The sequence below is a fragment of the Trichomonas vaginalis genome, chromosome II (assembly GCF_026262505.1).
Source record: "Trichomonas vaginalis G3 chromosome II, whole genome shotgun sequence".
Taxonomy (NCBI): Eukaryota; Parabasalia; order Trichomonadida; family Trichomonadidae; genus Trichomonas; species Trichomonas vaginalis.
In genome coordinates this window covers 746556-764538 of record NC_067204.1, presented here as the reverse complement: position 1 = coordinate 764538, position 17983 = coordinate 746556, and the positions used below count along the sequence as shown (strand labels likewise).

At 33.4% G+C, this 17983-nt stretch overlaps 13 protein-coding genes across 13 annotated transcripts, besides 3 other annotated features; 8 read left to right on the top strand and 5 right to left on the bottom strand.

Moving 5' to 3' along the window:
- Positions 1–326: 326 nt before the first annotated feature.
- On the bottom strand, positions 327–2980 carry TVAGG3_0462250 (uncharacterized protein; the record flags this gene model as incomplete). The annotated part of the gene is made up of 1 exon (XM_001308103.1): positions 410–2968. The coding sequence occupies one exon, from the start codon at positions 2966–2968 to the stop codon at positions 410–412; it is 2559 nt and encodes an 852-aa protein (XP_001308104.1).
- A 1100-nt stretch (positions 2981–4080) lies between these two features.
- Positions 4081–4154: a mobile genetic element.
- Positions 4155–4484: 330 nt separating this feature from the next.
- Positions 4485–4649: a mobile genetic element.
- A 5-nt stretch (positions 4650–4654) lies between these two features.
- Positions 4655–17983: part of a mobile genetic element that runs on past the window's edge.
- On the bottom strand, positions 4860–5180 carry TVAGG3_0462220 (uncharacterized protein; the record flags this gene model as incomplete). The annotated part of the gene is made up of 1 exon (XM_001308104.1): positions 4860–5180. One exon carries the CDS (start codon positions 5178–5180, stop codon positions 4860–4862), a length of 321 nt encoding a protein of 106 aa, XP_001308105.1.
- On the bottom strand, positions 5332–5859 carry TVAGG3_0462210 (protein of unknown function, DUF4107 family; the record flags this gene model as incomplete). The annotated part of the gene is made up of 1 exon (XM_001308105.1): positions 5332–5859. The coding sequence occupies one exon, from the start codon at positions 5857–5859 to the stop codon at positions 5332–5334; it is 528 nt and encodes a 175-aa protein (XP_001308106.1).
- On the bottom strand, positions 5860–6084 carry TVAGG3_0462200 (uncharacterized protein; the record flags this gene model as incomplete). The annotated part of the gene is made up of 1 exon (XM_051235117.1): positions 5860–6084. The coding sequence occupies one exon, from the start codon at positions 6082–6084 to the stop codon at positions 5860–5862; it is 225 nt and encodes a 74-aa protein (XP_051092941.1).
- TVAGG3_0462190 (uncharacterized protein) lies at positions 6144–6965 on the bottom strand (the record flags this gene model as incomplete). Its single annotated transcript, XM_051235116.1, has 1 exon — positions 6144–6965. A coding segment is annotated over one exon (822 nt), but the record flags the coding sequence as incomplete, so codon positions are not given.
- Positions 7015–7579, top strand: TVAGG3_0462180 (uncharacterized protein; the record flags this gene model as incomplete). The annotated part of the gene is made up of 1 exon (XM_051235115.1): positions 7015–7579. A coding segment is annotated over one exon (565 nt), but the record flags the coding sequence as incomplete, so codon positions are not given.
- Positions 9895–11374, top strand: TVAGG3_0462170 (organellar and viral DNA polymerase type B; the record flags this gene model as incomplete). The annotated part of the gene is made up of 1 exon (XM_051235114.1): positions 9895–11374. A coding segment is annotated over one exon (1480 nt), but the record flags the coding sequence as incomplete, so codon positions are not given.
- On the top strand, positions 11542–12711 carry TVAGG3_0462160 (keratin-associated protein family; the record flags this gene model as incomplete). Its single annotated transcript, XM_051235113.1, has 1 exon — positions 11542–12711. The coding sequence occupies one exon, from the start codon at positions 11542–11544 to the stop codon at positions 12709–12711; it is 1170 nt and encodes a 389-aa protein (XP_051092937.1).
- On the top strand, positions 12752–13651 carry TVAGG3_0462150 (integrase core domain containing protein family; the record flags this gene model as incomplete). Its single annotated transcript, XM_051235112.1, has 1 exon — positions 12752–13651. A coding segment is annotated over one exon (900 nt), but the record flags the coding sequence as incomplete, so codon positions are not given.
- TVAGG3_0462140 (uncharacterized protein) lies at positions 14082–14747 on the top strand (the record flags this gene model as incomplete). Its single annotated transcript, XM_051235111.1, has 1 exon — positions 14082–14747. One exon carries the CDS (start codon positions 14082–14084, stop codon positions 14745–14747), a length of 666 nt encoding a protein of 221 aa, XP_051092935.1.
- TVAGG3_0462130 (organellar and viral DNA polymerase type B) lies at positions 14913–15854 on the top strand (the record flags this gene model as incomplete). The annotated part of the gene is made up of 1 exon (XM_051235110.1): positions 14913–15854. The coding sequence occupies one exon, from the start codon at positions 14913–14915 to the stop codon at positions 15852–15854; it is 942 nt and encodes a 313-aa protein (XP_051092934.1).
- TVAGG3_0462120 (organellar and viral DNA polymerase type B) lies at positions 16017–16628 on the top strand (the record flags this gene model as incomplete). Its single annotated transcript, XM_051235109.1, has 1 exon — positions 16017–16628. The coding sequence occupies one exon, from the start codon at positions 16017–16019 to the stop codon at positions 16626–16628; it is 612 nt and encodes a 203-aa protein (XP_051092933.1).
- On the top strand, positions 17352–17807 carry TVAGG3_0462110 (uncharacterized protein; the record flags this gene model as incomplete). The annotated part of the gene is made up of 1 exon (XM_051235108.1): positions 17352–17807. One exon carries the CDS (start codon positions 17352–17354, stop codon positions 17805–17807), a length of 456 nt encoding a protein of 151 aa, XP_051092932.1.

The window sequence follows — 17983 nt, the reverse complement described above, 5'->3', positions numbered from 1 at the left end:
CAAAGAATTGAGTTGTGAAATCTAATTTTAATTGTTTCTTCTTCATTCAAATATGTAACGATATCTGCATTTATATTTACTTGGAATTTCGGTATTTATGATGATTATCGTCAATTTTTTTTTCAATTTGATTTAATCAATAAAAACTATGTTATATGAATTAGACTAGTCGCAATTAATTATGAAGACATGGTATTTACCTTTGAACAATATACATTGCAATATTTCTCTTCATTTTGATTCTCATAGACACAATTGTGGACAATGATAATATTAGAGTTTAAGTTAATCTCCATATAACATATGAATATATTAAAAAATAATAACTTTGGATAGAGAAAATTTACAAAATTAGAAATAAAACATAACAAAATAAAAAAAACTATAGACAGATATGATAGACATACCATTAAATAAGGGTTGAAGAGAGTGTATCCGAGATAAAAGATTCAATTCTGTTTTTCCTTGCCTTTCTCCACACGAAATACATTATAGTGGCCGAAATAACCAAAACAACAAACAGAGACACCCCAACAATTACGTAAACCATGTATTTCTTTTTCTGTTTCGGATTATCTGGAATTTTTCCTCCGTTTTCGGAGTGTTTGAGCACAATGCAGTTATCTCTTGCTGATGCTTCGAATATTGACCTGTTTCCTTCGAAATTCCAGTGAATACTCTTGAATTTGAACTCGAAATTCGAAATATTCAGTTTGTAGTTCGGATCTTTGAAACAGACCACGCTTATTTCGAACAGTGACCAATCGTCATCGTAAAAGAACTGGTCGTTCTGATTTTCATTCACAAAATTAAACCTGATCTTCTTTTTTTCGTCAAAAGGAACAATTCTAGAGCAGGAAAGGTACCCAATCGCAAATATGGAGTAATCAACATCTATTTCCTCGACACCTTCAAACACATGACCTAAAACAAACGAGGGATCGTGAATTCGCAAATATCTCGCTTTGATCGAAGACATATATGGTAAAACAGTTCTGGATGCAGTATTTGATGACAAATTCAAAATTTTCGGTTGAATTTCGACGTAATCTGAGTCGTAATTCGATGGATTTTCAAGGAAAAGCTCGTTCGGGCCAACTGGCTTTGAATCGTTCTCGTAGAACTCAATGTGTGCGTTCTGGCTCCGAAAAGTGATGTTTGATTGGTCAGAAACAGAATTTTTTGAATAAAATTTTGCAGTTCCGTACAAATTTAAGTTTCTCACGACTTCATTCGGACTGAAAGTGGCTACAGATGGTTCTACGCAGTTAAGGATGTTATAATCTTTCAGACTTGAGAAAGAGAAATTTCCTCCAAGCAAAATCGAGTTCATATCTGTTCTGTTTGCAACAACTGAGTAGTCATCGCAATATATGTCAACTTCTTCGTAATTATGATCGCTCAAATTGATTGTTGACTTCAAATTATTTTGATATAAAATTAAATTTTCGTCATTTAAGAAAAGTGTTAGATTCTTAGTATCGTAATATTTCAGCTTGATAGCGTGGCTGCTGTTTAAGTACAAATCACCCTCAATTTCAGGGTCAATTAAGCTGATATAGGAAGAATTCAACGAAATTCCATTTCTGAACGAACAGTTTGTGCCATAAATGTTTTTAATGAGTTTGTTGTTCTTCAAGGCCACTATTTCTATTCCATTCATCAGCAGAGACGTGATTTCGCATGAAATTGTCAAATTTACCTTTGGTTTGTAGTTTTTGTTCAGAAACGTGATGTTGATTGAATCTGCAACCTTGTCATTAATTGTAAAGTTCACAATTTCTTCGTATTTGTCTGCAATGAAAATTGTCAGCGGCGACATAGCAGTTCTGACGTTTTCTAGGACGTTATTGAGGTGTAGGAGTGATGAGCAGCGCATGTTTGATTGCTGGGAGCATTCTCCTTCAGTCAAATAAATTTTTCTATAAAAATCAGTAATTTGGTTGTAAATTATCAATCCGTACGTTGCATCATTATTGAAAACTTCGAAATGGAGGTAGGTATTGCTCTTATCGTAAACAGATAAAGTAGGAACTGAAAAATCAACTTTTTCTTTTGATTGGAATATATCTGTTCTAATATTCGCTACGCTACTTAATACTTTAACATATATGTTCTTGTATGTGATGCTGTCTGAAACAATTCGTGGTAAATTAGTTGAATCGTAGACAAAAGCGATATTTGTTGCATCAATAGACTGAACAATCAGCTTAGACGAATCTGATATTCGTAAGAAGTCCAAAACTTGCAATTTGACCTTCTTTGCGTTAACTATCACATCTTCTAAATGAAAACGTCGAATTAAGAACGTTTTTGCGGTAGAAACAAATTTTACTGAGTTGTCTCTGAAAGTCACATCACTAATTAAGACTTTTGACTGAGGAAGAGTGCATGAAACAATCAAATCGCCAATAACTCGAATTCCTCTGTGAATATTCAAGTTAAGTACTTCGGATTGTAATAATAAATTTGAATTGTTGTATCTATTGATTGAAACTGGAGGTTCTTGACATTTCGAAATGATTTTCAAGTTTGAATAAAAATTAATAATGAAGAACATATTGCGAACCCATGTAGTTGGAGAAAATACAACAGTTGCTTCATCATAGCACTTAATTGTTAATGAGATTGTTGTTAACGCGTTTGATAGGAGTTTTCCATAAATGTTAATGTATGATGGCTTTGTTAAGTTTAGTTTAAACTGAATATTAAGATTTGGAATGATTTTAAACCCTGTATTTGTTTTTCGATTAATTACGAGTAAAGAATCGCCTCCAAGACCCAATGTGAGGTTTGTTGGCAAATTTTTAATATCAACGTTTGCATCAGAAAAGAAAATTGAAACTTGACTTAAATTTCCTTGAGAATCGTTAAGATCTTCGAAATCTAAGACGCAATTAGACAGTCTGCATGTTGTGGAAGAATTTACATCATAGGAAACAGTGAGAGAGAATAGAAAAGAGATCATTTTGAATAGTTAAATCAATGGATCAGATAAAAAAAATTATTTTTAGGATTTTCAAATTTTGGAAAATATTGGAGATAATATTTGCAAGTGTGTTTTGTAATTAATATTCGAATCTTTTTTTCTGAGAAAACCGCGAAGCAGATTAGAATTTGCTTTCAAATTTTTCATAGTGAATGATTCAATAAATATAATTATATCATGTTTTCGGATCTACTGAAAAAAACAAAAACAGATTTGATTGAAAATTTGAATGGAAGGATTGAACGATAGTGCAAATGAGATCCATTAATTTTCTTTTGAAGGGGCTCCTCATAGTATTCAGTTAATCTGTTAAGTTTCAATATGATTGCAATACAATCTAACACTGATTTGGTTTTATATCTATCTTCAATCAAAATAATCATATTATTTATGGGTTAAATATGGCAGTCCCAACGGGAACCGCGGTAATTTACCGAGGTTTCCGCACACCGGTTCCTTTATTTAGGAATTTTTTAGATTAAAAAATATGCTTTGTAAATCATTTTTTGTAAATCGGCAAAAATTTGGAAATATTCTGACGACAATAAATCTGGGAATAGTATTTTAAATACGAGAACAACCTATTTAAAAGTGTTTCGCTCGATTTTGTATAATTTCAAATTTTCGCATATAGCTTTCCGTGAATTACCGTGATTTTACCGCCACATCAATAGTTTACGACACTTTTTCCGTAAAATTGAGTTACGGGAATCCGTAAGATTACCATACCTCACTTCTAGTTGAAAATAGCATTAGTATATAATAAATAGATATATTATTCATATTTTTGATTTTGAATTACGGAAAAAGTGAGTTCAGAACTTCCAATTATTATTTGATTAATTATGTTAAAAATACTATAAGGAATTAAAATACATAATGTTGAAATTTGAATTACGGAAAAAGTGAGTGTGAAAGTGAAGTGAAAAAGTAAGATATTTTTTGTTGAAATAATCATAGTTGTACAATTTTGAAACTATATGTAAAGCTATAAATTGAATAAATTCAAAAACAAAAATTGTTTATTCTTATTAATAAATTTATATTAATCAATATTTGAACAACCCGTAATTAAAATTGAATTCCTCTTAAAATTTAATCCATACGTTAATTTTTAATTTGCTCGGCGAATGCCGAGTTTCCCTACTTCTCTTGTCATTCCTTCAAAAACTCTAATCTCATCGCACTTACAAACATCATGATTTGATGTATTGTCGAGAAATCTTAGACTTGTTTGTCATTTGATTATAGCATTTGAAAGTCATCTCGAAAATCGATTAACAAGACAATTTCCCAAACATCTACATACAAGTAGATGATGGTAAACCCATTAGAGTTGTTTTGCTATGATTCCTCCAATCTTATGATGAGAAAAATCATATCAAAACAGCTCTAATCGAACATTCTACACAGCTTAGCATCCAGCTAGTTCCAAGTAATGCGATTACAACATCAACGGCCAAAGCCTTTCAGAGTCCTTTAATCATTTCTTCTCATCTCAATGTGAAGTGGCCCCAAACGAACTACAAGCTGACGTTACAACGCATTACAACCCGGTTAATACGAGCATATACATTAGAGCTGCTTTGTTATGATCTCCCTCATCAATTGATGAGAGATCTCATTATGAAGCAGCTCCAATCGAACTAAAAACCTACATACAAAAGTTAGTATACATATCATGGGTACGGAGGCACTGCGCGCCTCCTTACCCATGATATGTGAATTTGACACTTTACAAAACCGTTAACGTATATTTTACAACACAAACGACAACACCAACTTAACCTTAAATATTTATAAAGCCGCCAACCACTTCACTTCACTAACGTTTTCACAAACGACTTCACTACTGTAAAAATAAACGTTCTCACTTACAAAAGTATTGCAACTCCTCCCATTGCTGTGCTTCATATAACAGCTCATAATCTTCTGACTCACTTTCTTCTTCATATAGGTCAAAATCACTGTCATAGTTTATACCTGTAAGTTTTGACAAAGCTAATGAAACACGCTTACCGTTTGTATCATATGCTTGTATAAACTTTCCATTATGCTTGTAGTCATAAACGCTCAAACTAACTTTACCCTTTCTCCCTCGTATCTGATAGAATGTATTTTCACGAGGAACGAAGAACAAATTCTTGAACTCATGACCGTTGTAGTTTGTTATCTCAATAGTTTTCGTCATTTATATAAAAATAAAATAAAAAATAAAATAAAAAATAAAATAAAAAATAAATGATATCACCACTCCCACACGTATGAAAACATCCATTTAAATTTAGGTGAAGTGGTGAGATCTCACCTCTTTTTTCACCTCTTTTTTCACCCTGTTGAATTCATTGCTTTATAACTCTCTTCCTTGGTTTCTTTTTAGTTGCTTTCTTCACGTCTGTCTCCAACTTGACTGTCTTTCTTCTTCGGCCGTAATGATACCAGTTACTTCCACCAGTCAATGGGTCAAATGGTCTTTCGTAAGGGTTTCCATACATTCCATAGGGACCATACGGAAGAACTACTGGTGGAGAAGAAACATTTTCTTTAGTTCCATCGAATCTATTTAAATGCATTGTTTCACCTTTCATCTGGTCATTAAAGTCTTTTGCATGTTTTGCAAACTCATCGTCCTTTCCTAAAGCATTTTCTGACTCAGTCGCAACCAAATTGGATGCTTTATTTATGAGCCCTATTTTATTTAATCTTAACTTCTTTGCAACCCAGCCTCCAATCTTCCCTTTATTTGCATCTAATGTCTTCGAAACCCTTCCTCCACTCATTTTATTTACTGCGTCATAAGCTCCAAGTGCTTTTGCTCCAAATGCTAATGCTTTTGTTCCCATTGCGCCTAAAGCTGCCCAAGCTACCATTTACACCATATTAAAATCATCTCTCTTCAATATTATCTCATAAAAGTTCTCGTTACTGGAGAAAGTCAATGAAGCATAAACGTTCTCACGGGCTTCGCCCTCACCGCTTTGCGGTCTATCTAACTTCTTTCTTATCTCATCTATACGCTTCAAAATGTCTGAACAATTGCTAACATCTTCTACAACAGTTATTTCATCATGAATGACCTTCAAGAACAAGCTCATTTAATATGCTATTAAAATCATTTCAATAATGAGTCCATCCTTTCCGTCTTTGGTAGCACAACATCTTTCATTGAAGAAGGTTCGACAAGTCTTATGTTAAACTTACTGACAAAGTTTGTTATACTATAATGCTTCGGCGGCGAATACATGTAGTTTGAAAGACATAATATAGATTCTTCAGCAAATTCACTTATACTGGATTTTATAACAATGTTCTCACGAGACCAAATACCGCCAATTGACAATCTTGTAAGCAATCCTGCTGAACCTTCTACTGTAAACGTCGATGGTAACATTCCACGAAGGTCATCTATTGACATCGTTGAGTCACTGTATTTAAATATTTTCTTAAAGCAATCGTCATTATCTAACCATGCAATAGCTTTGAAGTTTTCATTCGAATATACATCTGCTTCATTAAATGTAAATCCTGACTTCTTTGCAGAGACGACTTTAAAATCTATTGAGTTTGTTTCAAAATTATATGCTATGGTAACTTCTGAAGGTAATGGATGTCCTTCCGCAGTAAGTTGTTCTCTCACTACCGTTTGAAGCTTTGTGTTAAAAACTTTCATGTCATCTCCTGTGTCTAGGTTCACATACACAGCAACAGGAAAACTATCTTGCTTCTTTGTTTCATCATTATACCTCAAAACATTAAAGTTCTTCAATAATATTGTTCTTCCTGCTGGAATACTTCGAACCTGTCTGATTTCAATAGCTTTCTCACCTCCTACATACTCTACCCAGTGTCTTGGATATTCATAAGTATACTGACTTTCTTGAATTTTGGTTGGTTTCATCATAACATGTTCATAGTATATCTTTATACTCTTGTCAGTTAGACTCGGTGCTATGTTCTGAATATTTCTGACTTGCATTTTTAATGGAGATAAAATGAAGCATTTAATACATGACGTAGATGAAGACATGAATGAAACTACAGACAAACTTAACTCTTCTCTCATTCTTCCTTTCAGCAAGGACTATGAGTTCTGTTCAAATGGTGTTTATTTCTATTGTGGAAAGATGGGTTCAGGTAAGACATTTAACCTCATTCGTCATATACTCATAACAGAACGTTTAGGAAATGACTCTTACTATGACCAAATCATTATATCAGCAACTTCAGACTCTATGGACTCAACAGCGAAAACATTTATGTCAAAAGTTCAAGCCTCTGTCGTTAAAGTTCCAGACAGTGAACTCATTGAATTTCTTCAACGTTACATTCGACGTAAGAGGAAATATTATGCCATCGTTGAATTTATACAGTCAGGAATGCAAAAGACTTCTGAGGAGATGGAAAGAATTATTGACAAACACCACTTACGTCAATACTCAGGAGTTTACGATATGAAACGACTTACAAACTACATTCTATCAAAACTTTCAAAATACCCCTTCAAAAAGTATCCTTCAAACACTCTGCTCGTTTGTGACGACTTCGCCGGAAAAGGTTTAGTGTCAAAACCAGACTCACCATTAGCTAACATCATTACTAAAGTTAGACATTACCACTTAACTGTAGCAATACTTATGCAAACATGGAGGTTTTTAGCTTTAAACATAAAACGTCTCATAACTGACTTCGTTATCTTTCAAGGTTTCTCACGTTATGACATTGAACTCATTTGGAAACAGTCAGGTATAACATTACCTTTTGAAGAAATTTGGGAAGCATATAAGTCTCTCATCTCTCCTCGTTCATACCTTGAGATTCATATCATGACTAATACCATTAAAGTCCAAAATATTTCCATGGGAACGACCAACATTGTTTTTAAAGTTTAACCTTCAATTGACTGATGGTAAACAAATTCCATGCATCTCTGTCGCCATTTCTGTTAATATTTTTGCTGTCATTCATATCATCCACTTCTCCATCCGTTAACTTTTGAGGATATGCGTTAGAATAGCTGTTCTTAAATGAAGGCTTTTCACCTTTGAGAGCATAAACTCTATAACTTTCTGCATACTTTATGTTTGAACCTCCTGAGCCATCATTGACATAAATTTTTATAGGCTTCCACCCTTTGTTCATGTTTCTGCTTCTTCCTTAGCTCTTTTGTTCAGTAGTTCTACATCTTTATACACAGCACCTGTCTCAGTGAATTCAAACAATATTTTCATTCGTTAGCTTTACATTCAAACCCTTGTCGAGTATATTGTTCATTTCATACATATAAAAGGTTTTTATTCTATATGAAATGAGAAGCAAATCCATCTTAGCTGTGCCGTTAATGTTCCAATTGAACCAACATCAAATGTTGACTCACGAACGAACAAACAATATTGTCATAAAGAACTATAGTTCAGAGTGTTTGAAAGAAAAAGAACCAGAGCTGAAATCCGTGAATTTAAACACAGCTTCAAACGCTAACGCTACATCAGATGTTAAGTTAGAGTATCCACCACTGGACCAAATTCTTTCAAGAGAAGCCAACGACAATCCTTACACAAATGTTCAAACAAATCCTTCAGATAACGTAGACCATTACCTTCTTCAGTTATACCAAACAATTTTACTCAAAGACGATAAGAAGCTTTTGACAAATCTTATAAGCAAGAACCAAATAATTCTAACAAAGGAGGACCTTGAAAATGTTATATCACGAATAACAGGGAAGCAATGTGTCATTGACTATCTCGACCCTGAAATCGAATGCTGTGGTCAAACGCCACCATTCATGAAAATAGGTAACATCCGCATCATTGAAACACCAGGAACTACAGGAGTTGAGTTTAAGTATAAATATTCGAACGAGTATACAAAACTTTCAACAGAATATAAACTTTGCTTGAAATATGTTTTAGTAAATTAAAGCAATTTGTAATATCTATCCAAAACTTCTTCAACAGTATCGAACTCATCTTCATAATGCAAACCTAATCTTATTGACTTGGTGCAGTTTCACTAACACAATATATTTTTCTGTTCTCTTGACTGACATAACTAACTCATTTGTTTCATCAAACAGCAACAACCAAAGTTCATGACCTAATACATAACATTCATACTTTATATTTTTTAGCTCTGAGTTCTCTTGTAAGCTGTTGCATTTAATATTTTCTAAAAAGTCAACTTCAACAGTCATTCGCACTGGTGCCTTCAGTTCTACAGTGCTCTCCTTGAAAGTCAACTAGTCTGAATTGCATGTCTTTCAAATTATGAGGACTAATGCGAACCCATTTACCTAAATGAGTTGCTATGACAGGAACGTTTGGAATGAACATTGAATTTACTTCATAACAGAAAGATTTATACTCTACTGAACCTTTACTATTAACTCCTGAAATGCCTGTGACATTAGCTATTTTTAGACTCAATGTATAAACAATTGCCATAACATACGTATGGAACAGATTTCATCTCAATCGTTTTGTCAACACTTTTCAAAGGAAATGTCATATGGTATGCTCCTAAAAGAAGTTGAACTCTATGACTCATTCGTGTTATCTTGAACTCTTTCTTGCTACTGAACTTCAATGTTCCCTCAGAAGAGAGTTCGACATCTATGTTGTCCAATAGTTTCTTCATTTATAGAGAGTATCTATGACTCCAGCAATTTTATCTATTTCTATACTCTGCTCTGTTAGGAAATGTTATAAAACTTCTTTTGTCATCTATTTCAATCTCTATGAAATCTGTTTCATCTGTTATGACAAAAGTTGCGATAGTATTGAAGTCAACAACTCTGAAAGCAAGTGCTTCATTCTGAAGACCTAAGTTTGTTTGAAGCTTTACTGTTCCATATTCGTTTGGGTCTGTACTTTGCAAATAGAACAACATTTTATTCTCATTAAAATATGACTATTGCTGCATATGCGTATGAAACAAATGAAGCAAGAAGAGCACATGAACTAGTAAACGAAAACTCAACTTTAACCATTGAAGGCAATGATTTAGTCATTGACGATGGAAAAACTAAAAAAGTCATTGATTTCGATACTTTTAACACTTATGACCCATTCATTACAATAAGTAAAGTTCCTATCATAAATGATGGAACGGTGCAATATATAAATTCTACAGTAGATGCCTCATTAGTGAAAGTATTAAATGTTCTCATTGAATTGTTAAAGAGCTTTCGATTTGACGACAACATTAAATGCCTAAAGAATTTAGTCATGAATGAGAAACAAATTCTTGGCGTTGCTGGTAACAGTAATGATGTACACCTTATGACATTAGAATATTATAACGAACATAAAGATGAACTGAAAGGAGAGAAGGGTGACACCGGACCTCAAGGACCACAAGGAATACAAGGAATACAAGGACCTCAAGGCGAAAACGGTTTGGATGGAAAGGATGGAAAAAATGGAAAAACTGCTAAATCATGGATATGGGACCTTATAAATACTGGTTTAACAGCTGCTTCATATGGAGTTCTTCAATACCAAATCGGAAAGATATGGGCAGTACTTGGTGAAGAAGCTTTAGATGACGTTAAAAATGCTTTGAACTTCATTTCAAATGGTTCGGATACTATTAAAACTTTATCTGGTTGGATGCAAGAAACAAGGAGTCAAATAGATACGGTAAGACGTATAGCAAACAATGCACGTACGGGATTGGATACTTTACGAGAAGCACAAAATACACTAAAGGAAGCAAATGATATTCTTGGCTCAGTATCAGACATGCATGAAGATTGGCTTAAAGGTATTGACAAATCTTTAAAAAATCACAGTCAGTCTATTGCTGACTACAAGAAAAGTATAGATTTTTTACATAGTGCTATGGACGTACATGATGGAAGCATAAGGAACTTACTTAATGCTAACAATAACTTACCAGGAACTATTAAAGCATTTATAAAGTCCTTTGTAAAACCCGGTGCTCTAACATTTAGGTCTTTGAGAGCAAGAGCATTGAAGTCAAGAGATGCAGAAACTCCAACAGAACCTACAGAAGGAACTGAAACAACAGAAACTCCAGAAGAACCACCAAAACCAACAGCTAATGAAATATTGTTCGAATATTTTCCAAGGTACTCTGTTCTCATTGCATACATTCAAGAAATACTTAAGAAAGCAGACTTGACTTTAGGAGATGATGAAAGTTCTGTATATCTTTCGTTCCAGTTTCAAATAGCAGAACTTTTGAGACAGATATGCTTAATGTATGACAACATCTCTGATTTCACAAGATATGATGACGACCATGACCCCGAACACGGTGAAGAAGAAGTTTTACAAACATCCATTAAGACAGGAAAGGTTTTAACTCAAAGTCTCATTATTGACACCAAAGATGGCGAAGTGGACGTTCTTCAAGAGCTGAAGAAAAATACTTCTTCGGGAGGTGGTGGTAGGCATGAACTTGAAATAAATGAGATAGAAGAGAAATTAGCCGAAAAAGCAGATAAAGAACATAAACACAATATCTCCGATATAAATGAACTTCAAGCTACATTAAATAGTAAAGCGGACAAAAATGAACTTGACGCAATGAACAAAGTTTTGAAATCTCATAAACACAATATCTCCGATATAAATGAACTTCAAGCTACATTAAATAGTAAAGCGGACAAGAACCATGTTCATTATATAAGTTCAGACGAACAGATTATAACGGACTACCATGGATATTTAACACGAAGTGATGAAGTGAAGACAAAAAATGTTAATGAAAGAAGATATAAATACATTCGTGCTAAAGGTTATGACATAAGCTGTACTGTACAGTATGATGTAGCTAAAGCACCAGAAGCATTTGGTTATACCGGTGAAATTTATGCCTCTACTTTCAATGTTAACGGTGTACTAGTTGAACCAAGATTTACTTTGAGAGTTAAGTCAAAAATAACGTTTGAAGATGCTATTAAAAGTAAAGCTGACAAAGTTGAACTCGAAGCAACGAACAAAGTTTTGAAATCTCATAAACACAACATCTCCGATATAAATGAACTTCAAGCTACATTAAATAGTAAAGCCGACAAAAATCATACACATAAATCCTTCACTACTGTTAGAGCAGACGACATAATATTGAACTTTGACCTTGGTTCAAGTGCACCTTTAGAGAATCCGAGTACAAGCGTAAAAGATACTCTTAACAATTTAGATAAGAGTTGCAGGAATATCGAAGATCATGCCAGAAACTTTGAAGCATATGAACTACCCGCAATGTTAGACAAGAAAGCAGACAAAACAGAGCTTCAAACATTAAAGACTCAGATTCTTGAAACATTATATCCTATAGGCTCTATTTATACGTCAATGAACTCAACAAATCCAGCAACAGTTTTAGGTTTTGGTACATGGCAGCAGATTGTAGACAAATTCTTATACTGTGCTAACTCTTCAAAGCAAACAGGAGGTTCGAAGAAAATTACTGAAGCAAACTTACCTGCGCACACTCATACAGGAACTACAAACACAACAGGTAATCATTCACATTCAATAACAAAAAGAGGTTATACAAATCTTGCAGCAGGTTCGGATAGACAGGGAATGCATAGATATGATATTTCAAGCGACCCAGTAGATTCAAGCGCAGGTATTTTCTGTGGAACCGCAGGAAATCATTCACATACTTTCACAACAAATCCAACAGGCTCGGGTGAAGATTATATGCCTCCATTTATGACTGTATTCGCATGGTACCGCGTTCATTGAACGCGCTTGAGCCTAGAATAAAATCTTTAACTTTACATAAATGAGCTTGAAAGAAGTATTCGAACAACATCCATGGAGGTCTTTTAAGAAATTCAATGAAGCTGCAAAGAGTTGGGGATTTACTAACAGAGCTGAAGTGAAAAGGTTCTTTGACAAAAATGTTGTACATCAAACAAAAATAAATCCTTACGACTACTTTTTACCAATTTACTCCAACGCTCCTGACGCATACCAATTTGACACTCTCATTCAAAGCAGAAAAGGAGGACATAAACCATTCCTCATCTTCATTAATGTTAACACTCGTAAAGCATATGCGTATCCAATGAAAAATAAAGGAACTCGTGAAGTGTTAAGAGTTTTACAAAAGTTTGTAGCAGAACATAGCCCAAGTACTTTAACATCAGACCAAGACAGTGCATACCTCAGCAATGAAATCACAGATTTTCTCATTAAGCATAACATAACTCACTACACTACTGAAGACCATAACCATAACATACTCGGCATCATAAACCGCTTCATAAGAACGCTCAGAGATTTAAACCAAGAGCGAGACTTTACCGAAGAAACAATGAAACATTTTCTCGAAGTATATAATTCCTCAACACATTCTACAACAGGACATACACCAAATTCAATGACACAACAACAAGAAGAAAAGTATATACAAAAGAAACGAAGTCAAACACAAAATATCAGAAATTCAACACAATTTACCCTCATTCCTGGTACAAAAGTTCGTGTAGTTCTTGACGACAAACCGTTGACAAAGAAACGTTTAAGGTTAAGTAGAAACTATTATATCGTAGACTCTACGCAAGGTAATGGATATCTTATAAAAGCTGCTGACGACTCCATAGCATTTTATCCTCGTCATAAATTAGTCGAAAGTAGTAATGGCAAACTTGCTGAAACCATTGACGAAGCAAAGCGAGGAGTGGTTATTGAAATACTTGGCTACAACATAAACGATGACACTTATAAAGTAAGATATGAAGGAGGCGTTGAAGATGTTATACCATCTAAGAACTTGAGAGAGTCAAAGCCAACACATCTGGGACCATTAGAGCGGGAGTATTGGAAAGACAAAAACATGCCAGAAAGAATAAGAAAATTCTTCTAAACTTTTTCATTAGATGTAAATCAGACATGAATGAGAACAGTCATGATATCATTAATGGTACCATTTATTTTTGTCATAAATTTACACCAAAAATATAATTTAGGTGAAGAGGTGAGATCTCACCTGTTTTTTCACCTGTTTTCTCACCCTCGTGAATTTTCATGAATTTCCTTAAGATAGAAAAAATAAAGTTAGTTTTAAAATTATTTTTATTTATTTTTTTATTTTGTATGTAAAGACAATAATGTCAGTCGAAGCAAAAACATTCACGAACAAATCAAATGGCGAAACATTCACAAAAGGCACTTATAATGGTATTGAAGTCTTACGTAGAGACAAGGATGGTTACATTAATGCAACAAAGATGGCAAGAGAAGCGGGAAGGTTAAACCATTTAAACAGATTTCTCAATAGTGCTAAAATGCAGGAAATTCTTGAGTTTTGGATGAACGAATACGGTGGAGCCAAAAGTGGCTCGACCTCAAAACAAGCATTTTATGAGCTTACTAAGGGTGTTATAAATGAATTCAAAGGTATTTACATACATCCTGACCTCGTTCATTTTGTTGCTGAATGGTGCTCTGTAAAGTATGCATTTTATGTCAAAGATATTATGGACTCCATAGACAAGAAAGTTCATGAGAAATTAGATGAAGAAGAACTCGAAGATACAGTGGAGAATGCTAAACCTTTGTTCGAAGAAGAAGTTGGAAAAATGTGTGAAAAACAATTAGAACATGAACGTGAGATATATTATGGTTATAGAGATTCTCCATACGAACTAGACCAATGGGAACAAGAAGATTTAAAGAGAGAATTTAGAGAATATGAACTCGCTAAGATAGCATTTGAAGCTGCAGAAAAGAAGTTAAAAGTTTGGGGTCGTTTTGTAAAAAAATATTGTGAGTAAATGAACCATTTATTTTTATTGAATTCACCAAAAAATATAATTTAGGTGAAGAGGTGAGATCTCACCTGTTTTTTCACCCTCGTGAATTTTCATGAATTTCCTTAAGATAGAAAAAATAAAGTTAGTTTTATTTTTATTTATTTTTTTTTATTTTGTATAAAAGATATGATTTCAACAATCGGCACAACAACAATTCAAACAACTACAGCACCAAACTCGCTAGTCATGAATCCTACGTCAATGTTGGTAGAGATGAAAAGCTTTATTCCTCCTTCATATACTTTTGAAACAGAAATCCAGAAGATAAAGCAAGAACTTTTAACAAGTAATTTAGACTGTAGTGCGAAAGATGAAACAAATGAACAGTATCTTTATGAAATGGAGGACCTCATCGACCATTTACCTAAACTACCTGAAATTCAGCATCAAAAACTAACTATTCCTGAATTCGACGAAATTGAAGTCAAAGCAACTGACTCAGTAGAAATAAAGAAGTTCATACGAAAGGTAAATTATGAATTCCTTGGTTTTCATTGCAACCATAAAGTTATGGACAAAGATTGCGACATGGTTTATAAAAATATTTCTGACCTTTACAAATCCGAAGAATTTAAGACCTACGATAACTTTGTTTCATTAGTTGCTGAATGTGTTTGGGAAATAAGAGATAAAGATAGAAGAGGCAAAGTATGGAACGAACAACTAAGACCCGCTATGTTTGAGATGAAGAGAGCAATTGACGCCTTAGTTGTTCTAGCAGGTCAAATTTCAATGTATAACGCAAAAATGAACCCGCAATGTTCTAAATGTAAAGCAGCAATAAGAAAATATAACTACTCAGTCAAAGAGATAGAAAGAATGAGAAACGACTATGCAGACTTAAAGAAAGAAGCAGAAAAGCCAGCAGAAGATAAAATGGACATGTTGACATTTCTTAATAAAAATTATCCAACAGCAGAAGATTTCCTTCTGTCTGACGTCAAGAAGAAATATAAAGAGACTTTCGGCATTGTTAAAACATTCGATGTACTAAAAGAAGAAATAGAAGCTACAAAACTGTTTAGGATTTCAAATATACATCGTACAATTCATGTAAAACGCTTGTGAAAAAAGAGGTGAGAAAAGAGGTGAAAAAAGAGGTGAGATCTCACCACTTCACCTAAAATATATTTTTACTGAAAAATGACCAAATTTCATGAATTTCATTAGTTAGAAAATAACGCTAATTTTATTTTTATTTATTTTTTTATTTTGTATGTAAAGACAGTAATGTCAAACATTGAGTTTGAAACAGTTAGAAAGATTGACAATGACACCAAAGTGGTTAGAATCGGTGATTTAAACGTAAGATACTCAAAGAAATACAACAAATATTCTTTGTCAGACATTCTGACACCATCTGAAAAGAAAACAAACCACTGGGTTAGAAATGCTTCAACTCAGAAAATTTTGACAAGAAATCCTGAGCTTATGATATCAGTAAGATTCTATGGAACTACAGCATATCTCATCGACAAAAGTCTTATACCAATAGTTTTGTTATGGATTGACCCAGTTGTTGGATATAACTTCATAACTTATGGTTCATTCGATACGGAACGTTGCAGTGAAGGCTTACTTTACATCGTTCAGAAACCGAAGGACTTCAACACAAAAAGATATAAGATAGGAAGGACATATAATATAACTCAAAGATATGACTCTACAGTCAATAGAGTCAAGGTTGTGTTCGTTAATGATATGAGAGCCGCAGAAACAGAACTACTCGAAAAGTTTGAGAAAATGTATGGTGCTCCCATAAAAGGTAAAGAAACGTTTGAAGTAGATGAGATAGATAAAGCTATAAAATTATTTGACGAAGTTGCTGAAAAATACATGTAAAAAAAGGCTAATTTTTAATAAAATTTGACGAAGTGCAAATCTTCACTTCGTGTCATAATGTAAAAAAAAGGCTAATTTTTAATAAAATTTGACGAAGTTGCTGAAAAATACATGTAAAAAAAAGGCTAATTTTTAATAAAATTTGACGAAGTTGCTGAAAAATACATGTAAAAAAAGGCTAATTTTTAATAAAATTTGACGAAGTGCAAATCTTCACTTCGTGTCATAATGTAAAAAAAGGCTAATTTTTAATAAAATTTGACGAAGTGCAAATCTTCACTTCGTGTCATAATGTAAAAAAAGGCTAATTTTATTTTTATTTATTTTTTTATTTTGTATGTAAAGACAGTAATGTCAACATCAGAGAACACAACAACTGCTATCGTTCATGAAGCCATAAATGAAGAATACGAATACATACAGTATAACAAACAATTGAGACTCATTCGTTCAGTCAAAGATGACATGTACCAAATGCAAAGTATAATGAATGCTCTTAGTTCTACAAAGCAAGCATATCATTGGTTTGAAAACCAACAGGCAAAAGAACTTTTAGAAGAATTTCCTCATATGATTGCTTCCCTCGGAAAACCGAGGGAAGAGATTCCATTCGAAAATCGCAAGAATTTGGCTCCTGGTTTGAAAGGTTATTATGTTCATAGACTTTTAGTAAATGCTGTAGCAATGTGGGCTTCACCTCGTTATGCTTGTTATATTTTCATGATGTTAGATGAACTATATAAAGCAGAACGTGGAGAGATGGAAAAGAAACTTCAAGCAAAAGATGAAGTCATTGAATCCAAAGACAAAAGCATACAGAAAAGAATACCACGTTCAGTACCAAAAGGAAAGGAAAAGAGTTATAAGTATATGATTTACGCTGAAGAGTTGGAGAAAGAAGAAGATAGAGATATGGTTATGTTGCATTTAGTCAGAAGAAACAACAAAAGCTTTTACGACCTTGCTAAGATTTACAAATCTGACAGAAACTGGTTCTATCGTGAAAACTTACCGATTTCAATGACACCGAATGAGCAAATAAAGGAAATTGTCAAAAATACTCTTCCTCAAACACACTATGATATGAAAGGTTGTACAATACTTACCTTCAAAGAAGACTTACCGCTACTGAAGGAAAAGATAACAGAATATTTCGACAACTTCAAAGAGGAAGAATAAAAAAATCTAAGCTAATTTTATTTTTTTATAAAATTTTATCTCATATGAAAGAACATGAATTTAGAATATTCGGAACTCATGACAGAAGAAGAGAACGAACAACATGTAAAAGATTATGCAAAATTTCTGAAGACATACAAAGCATTTAAACAATATCTAAATGCTTCTAAAGATTA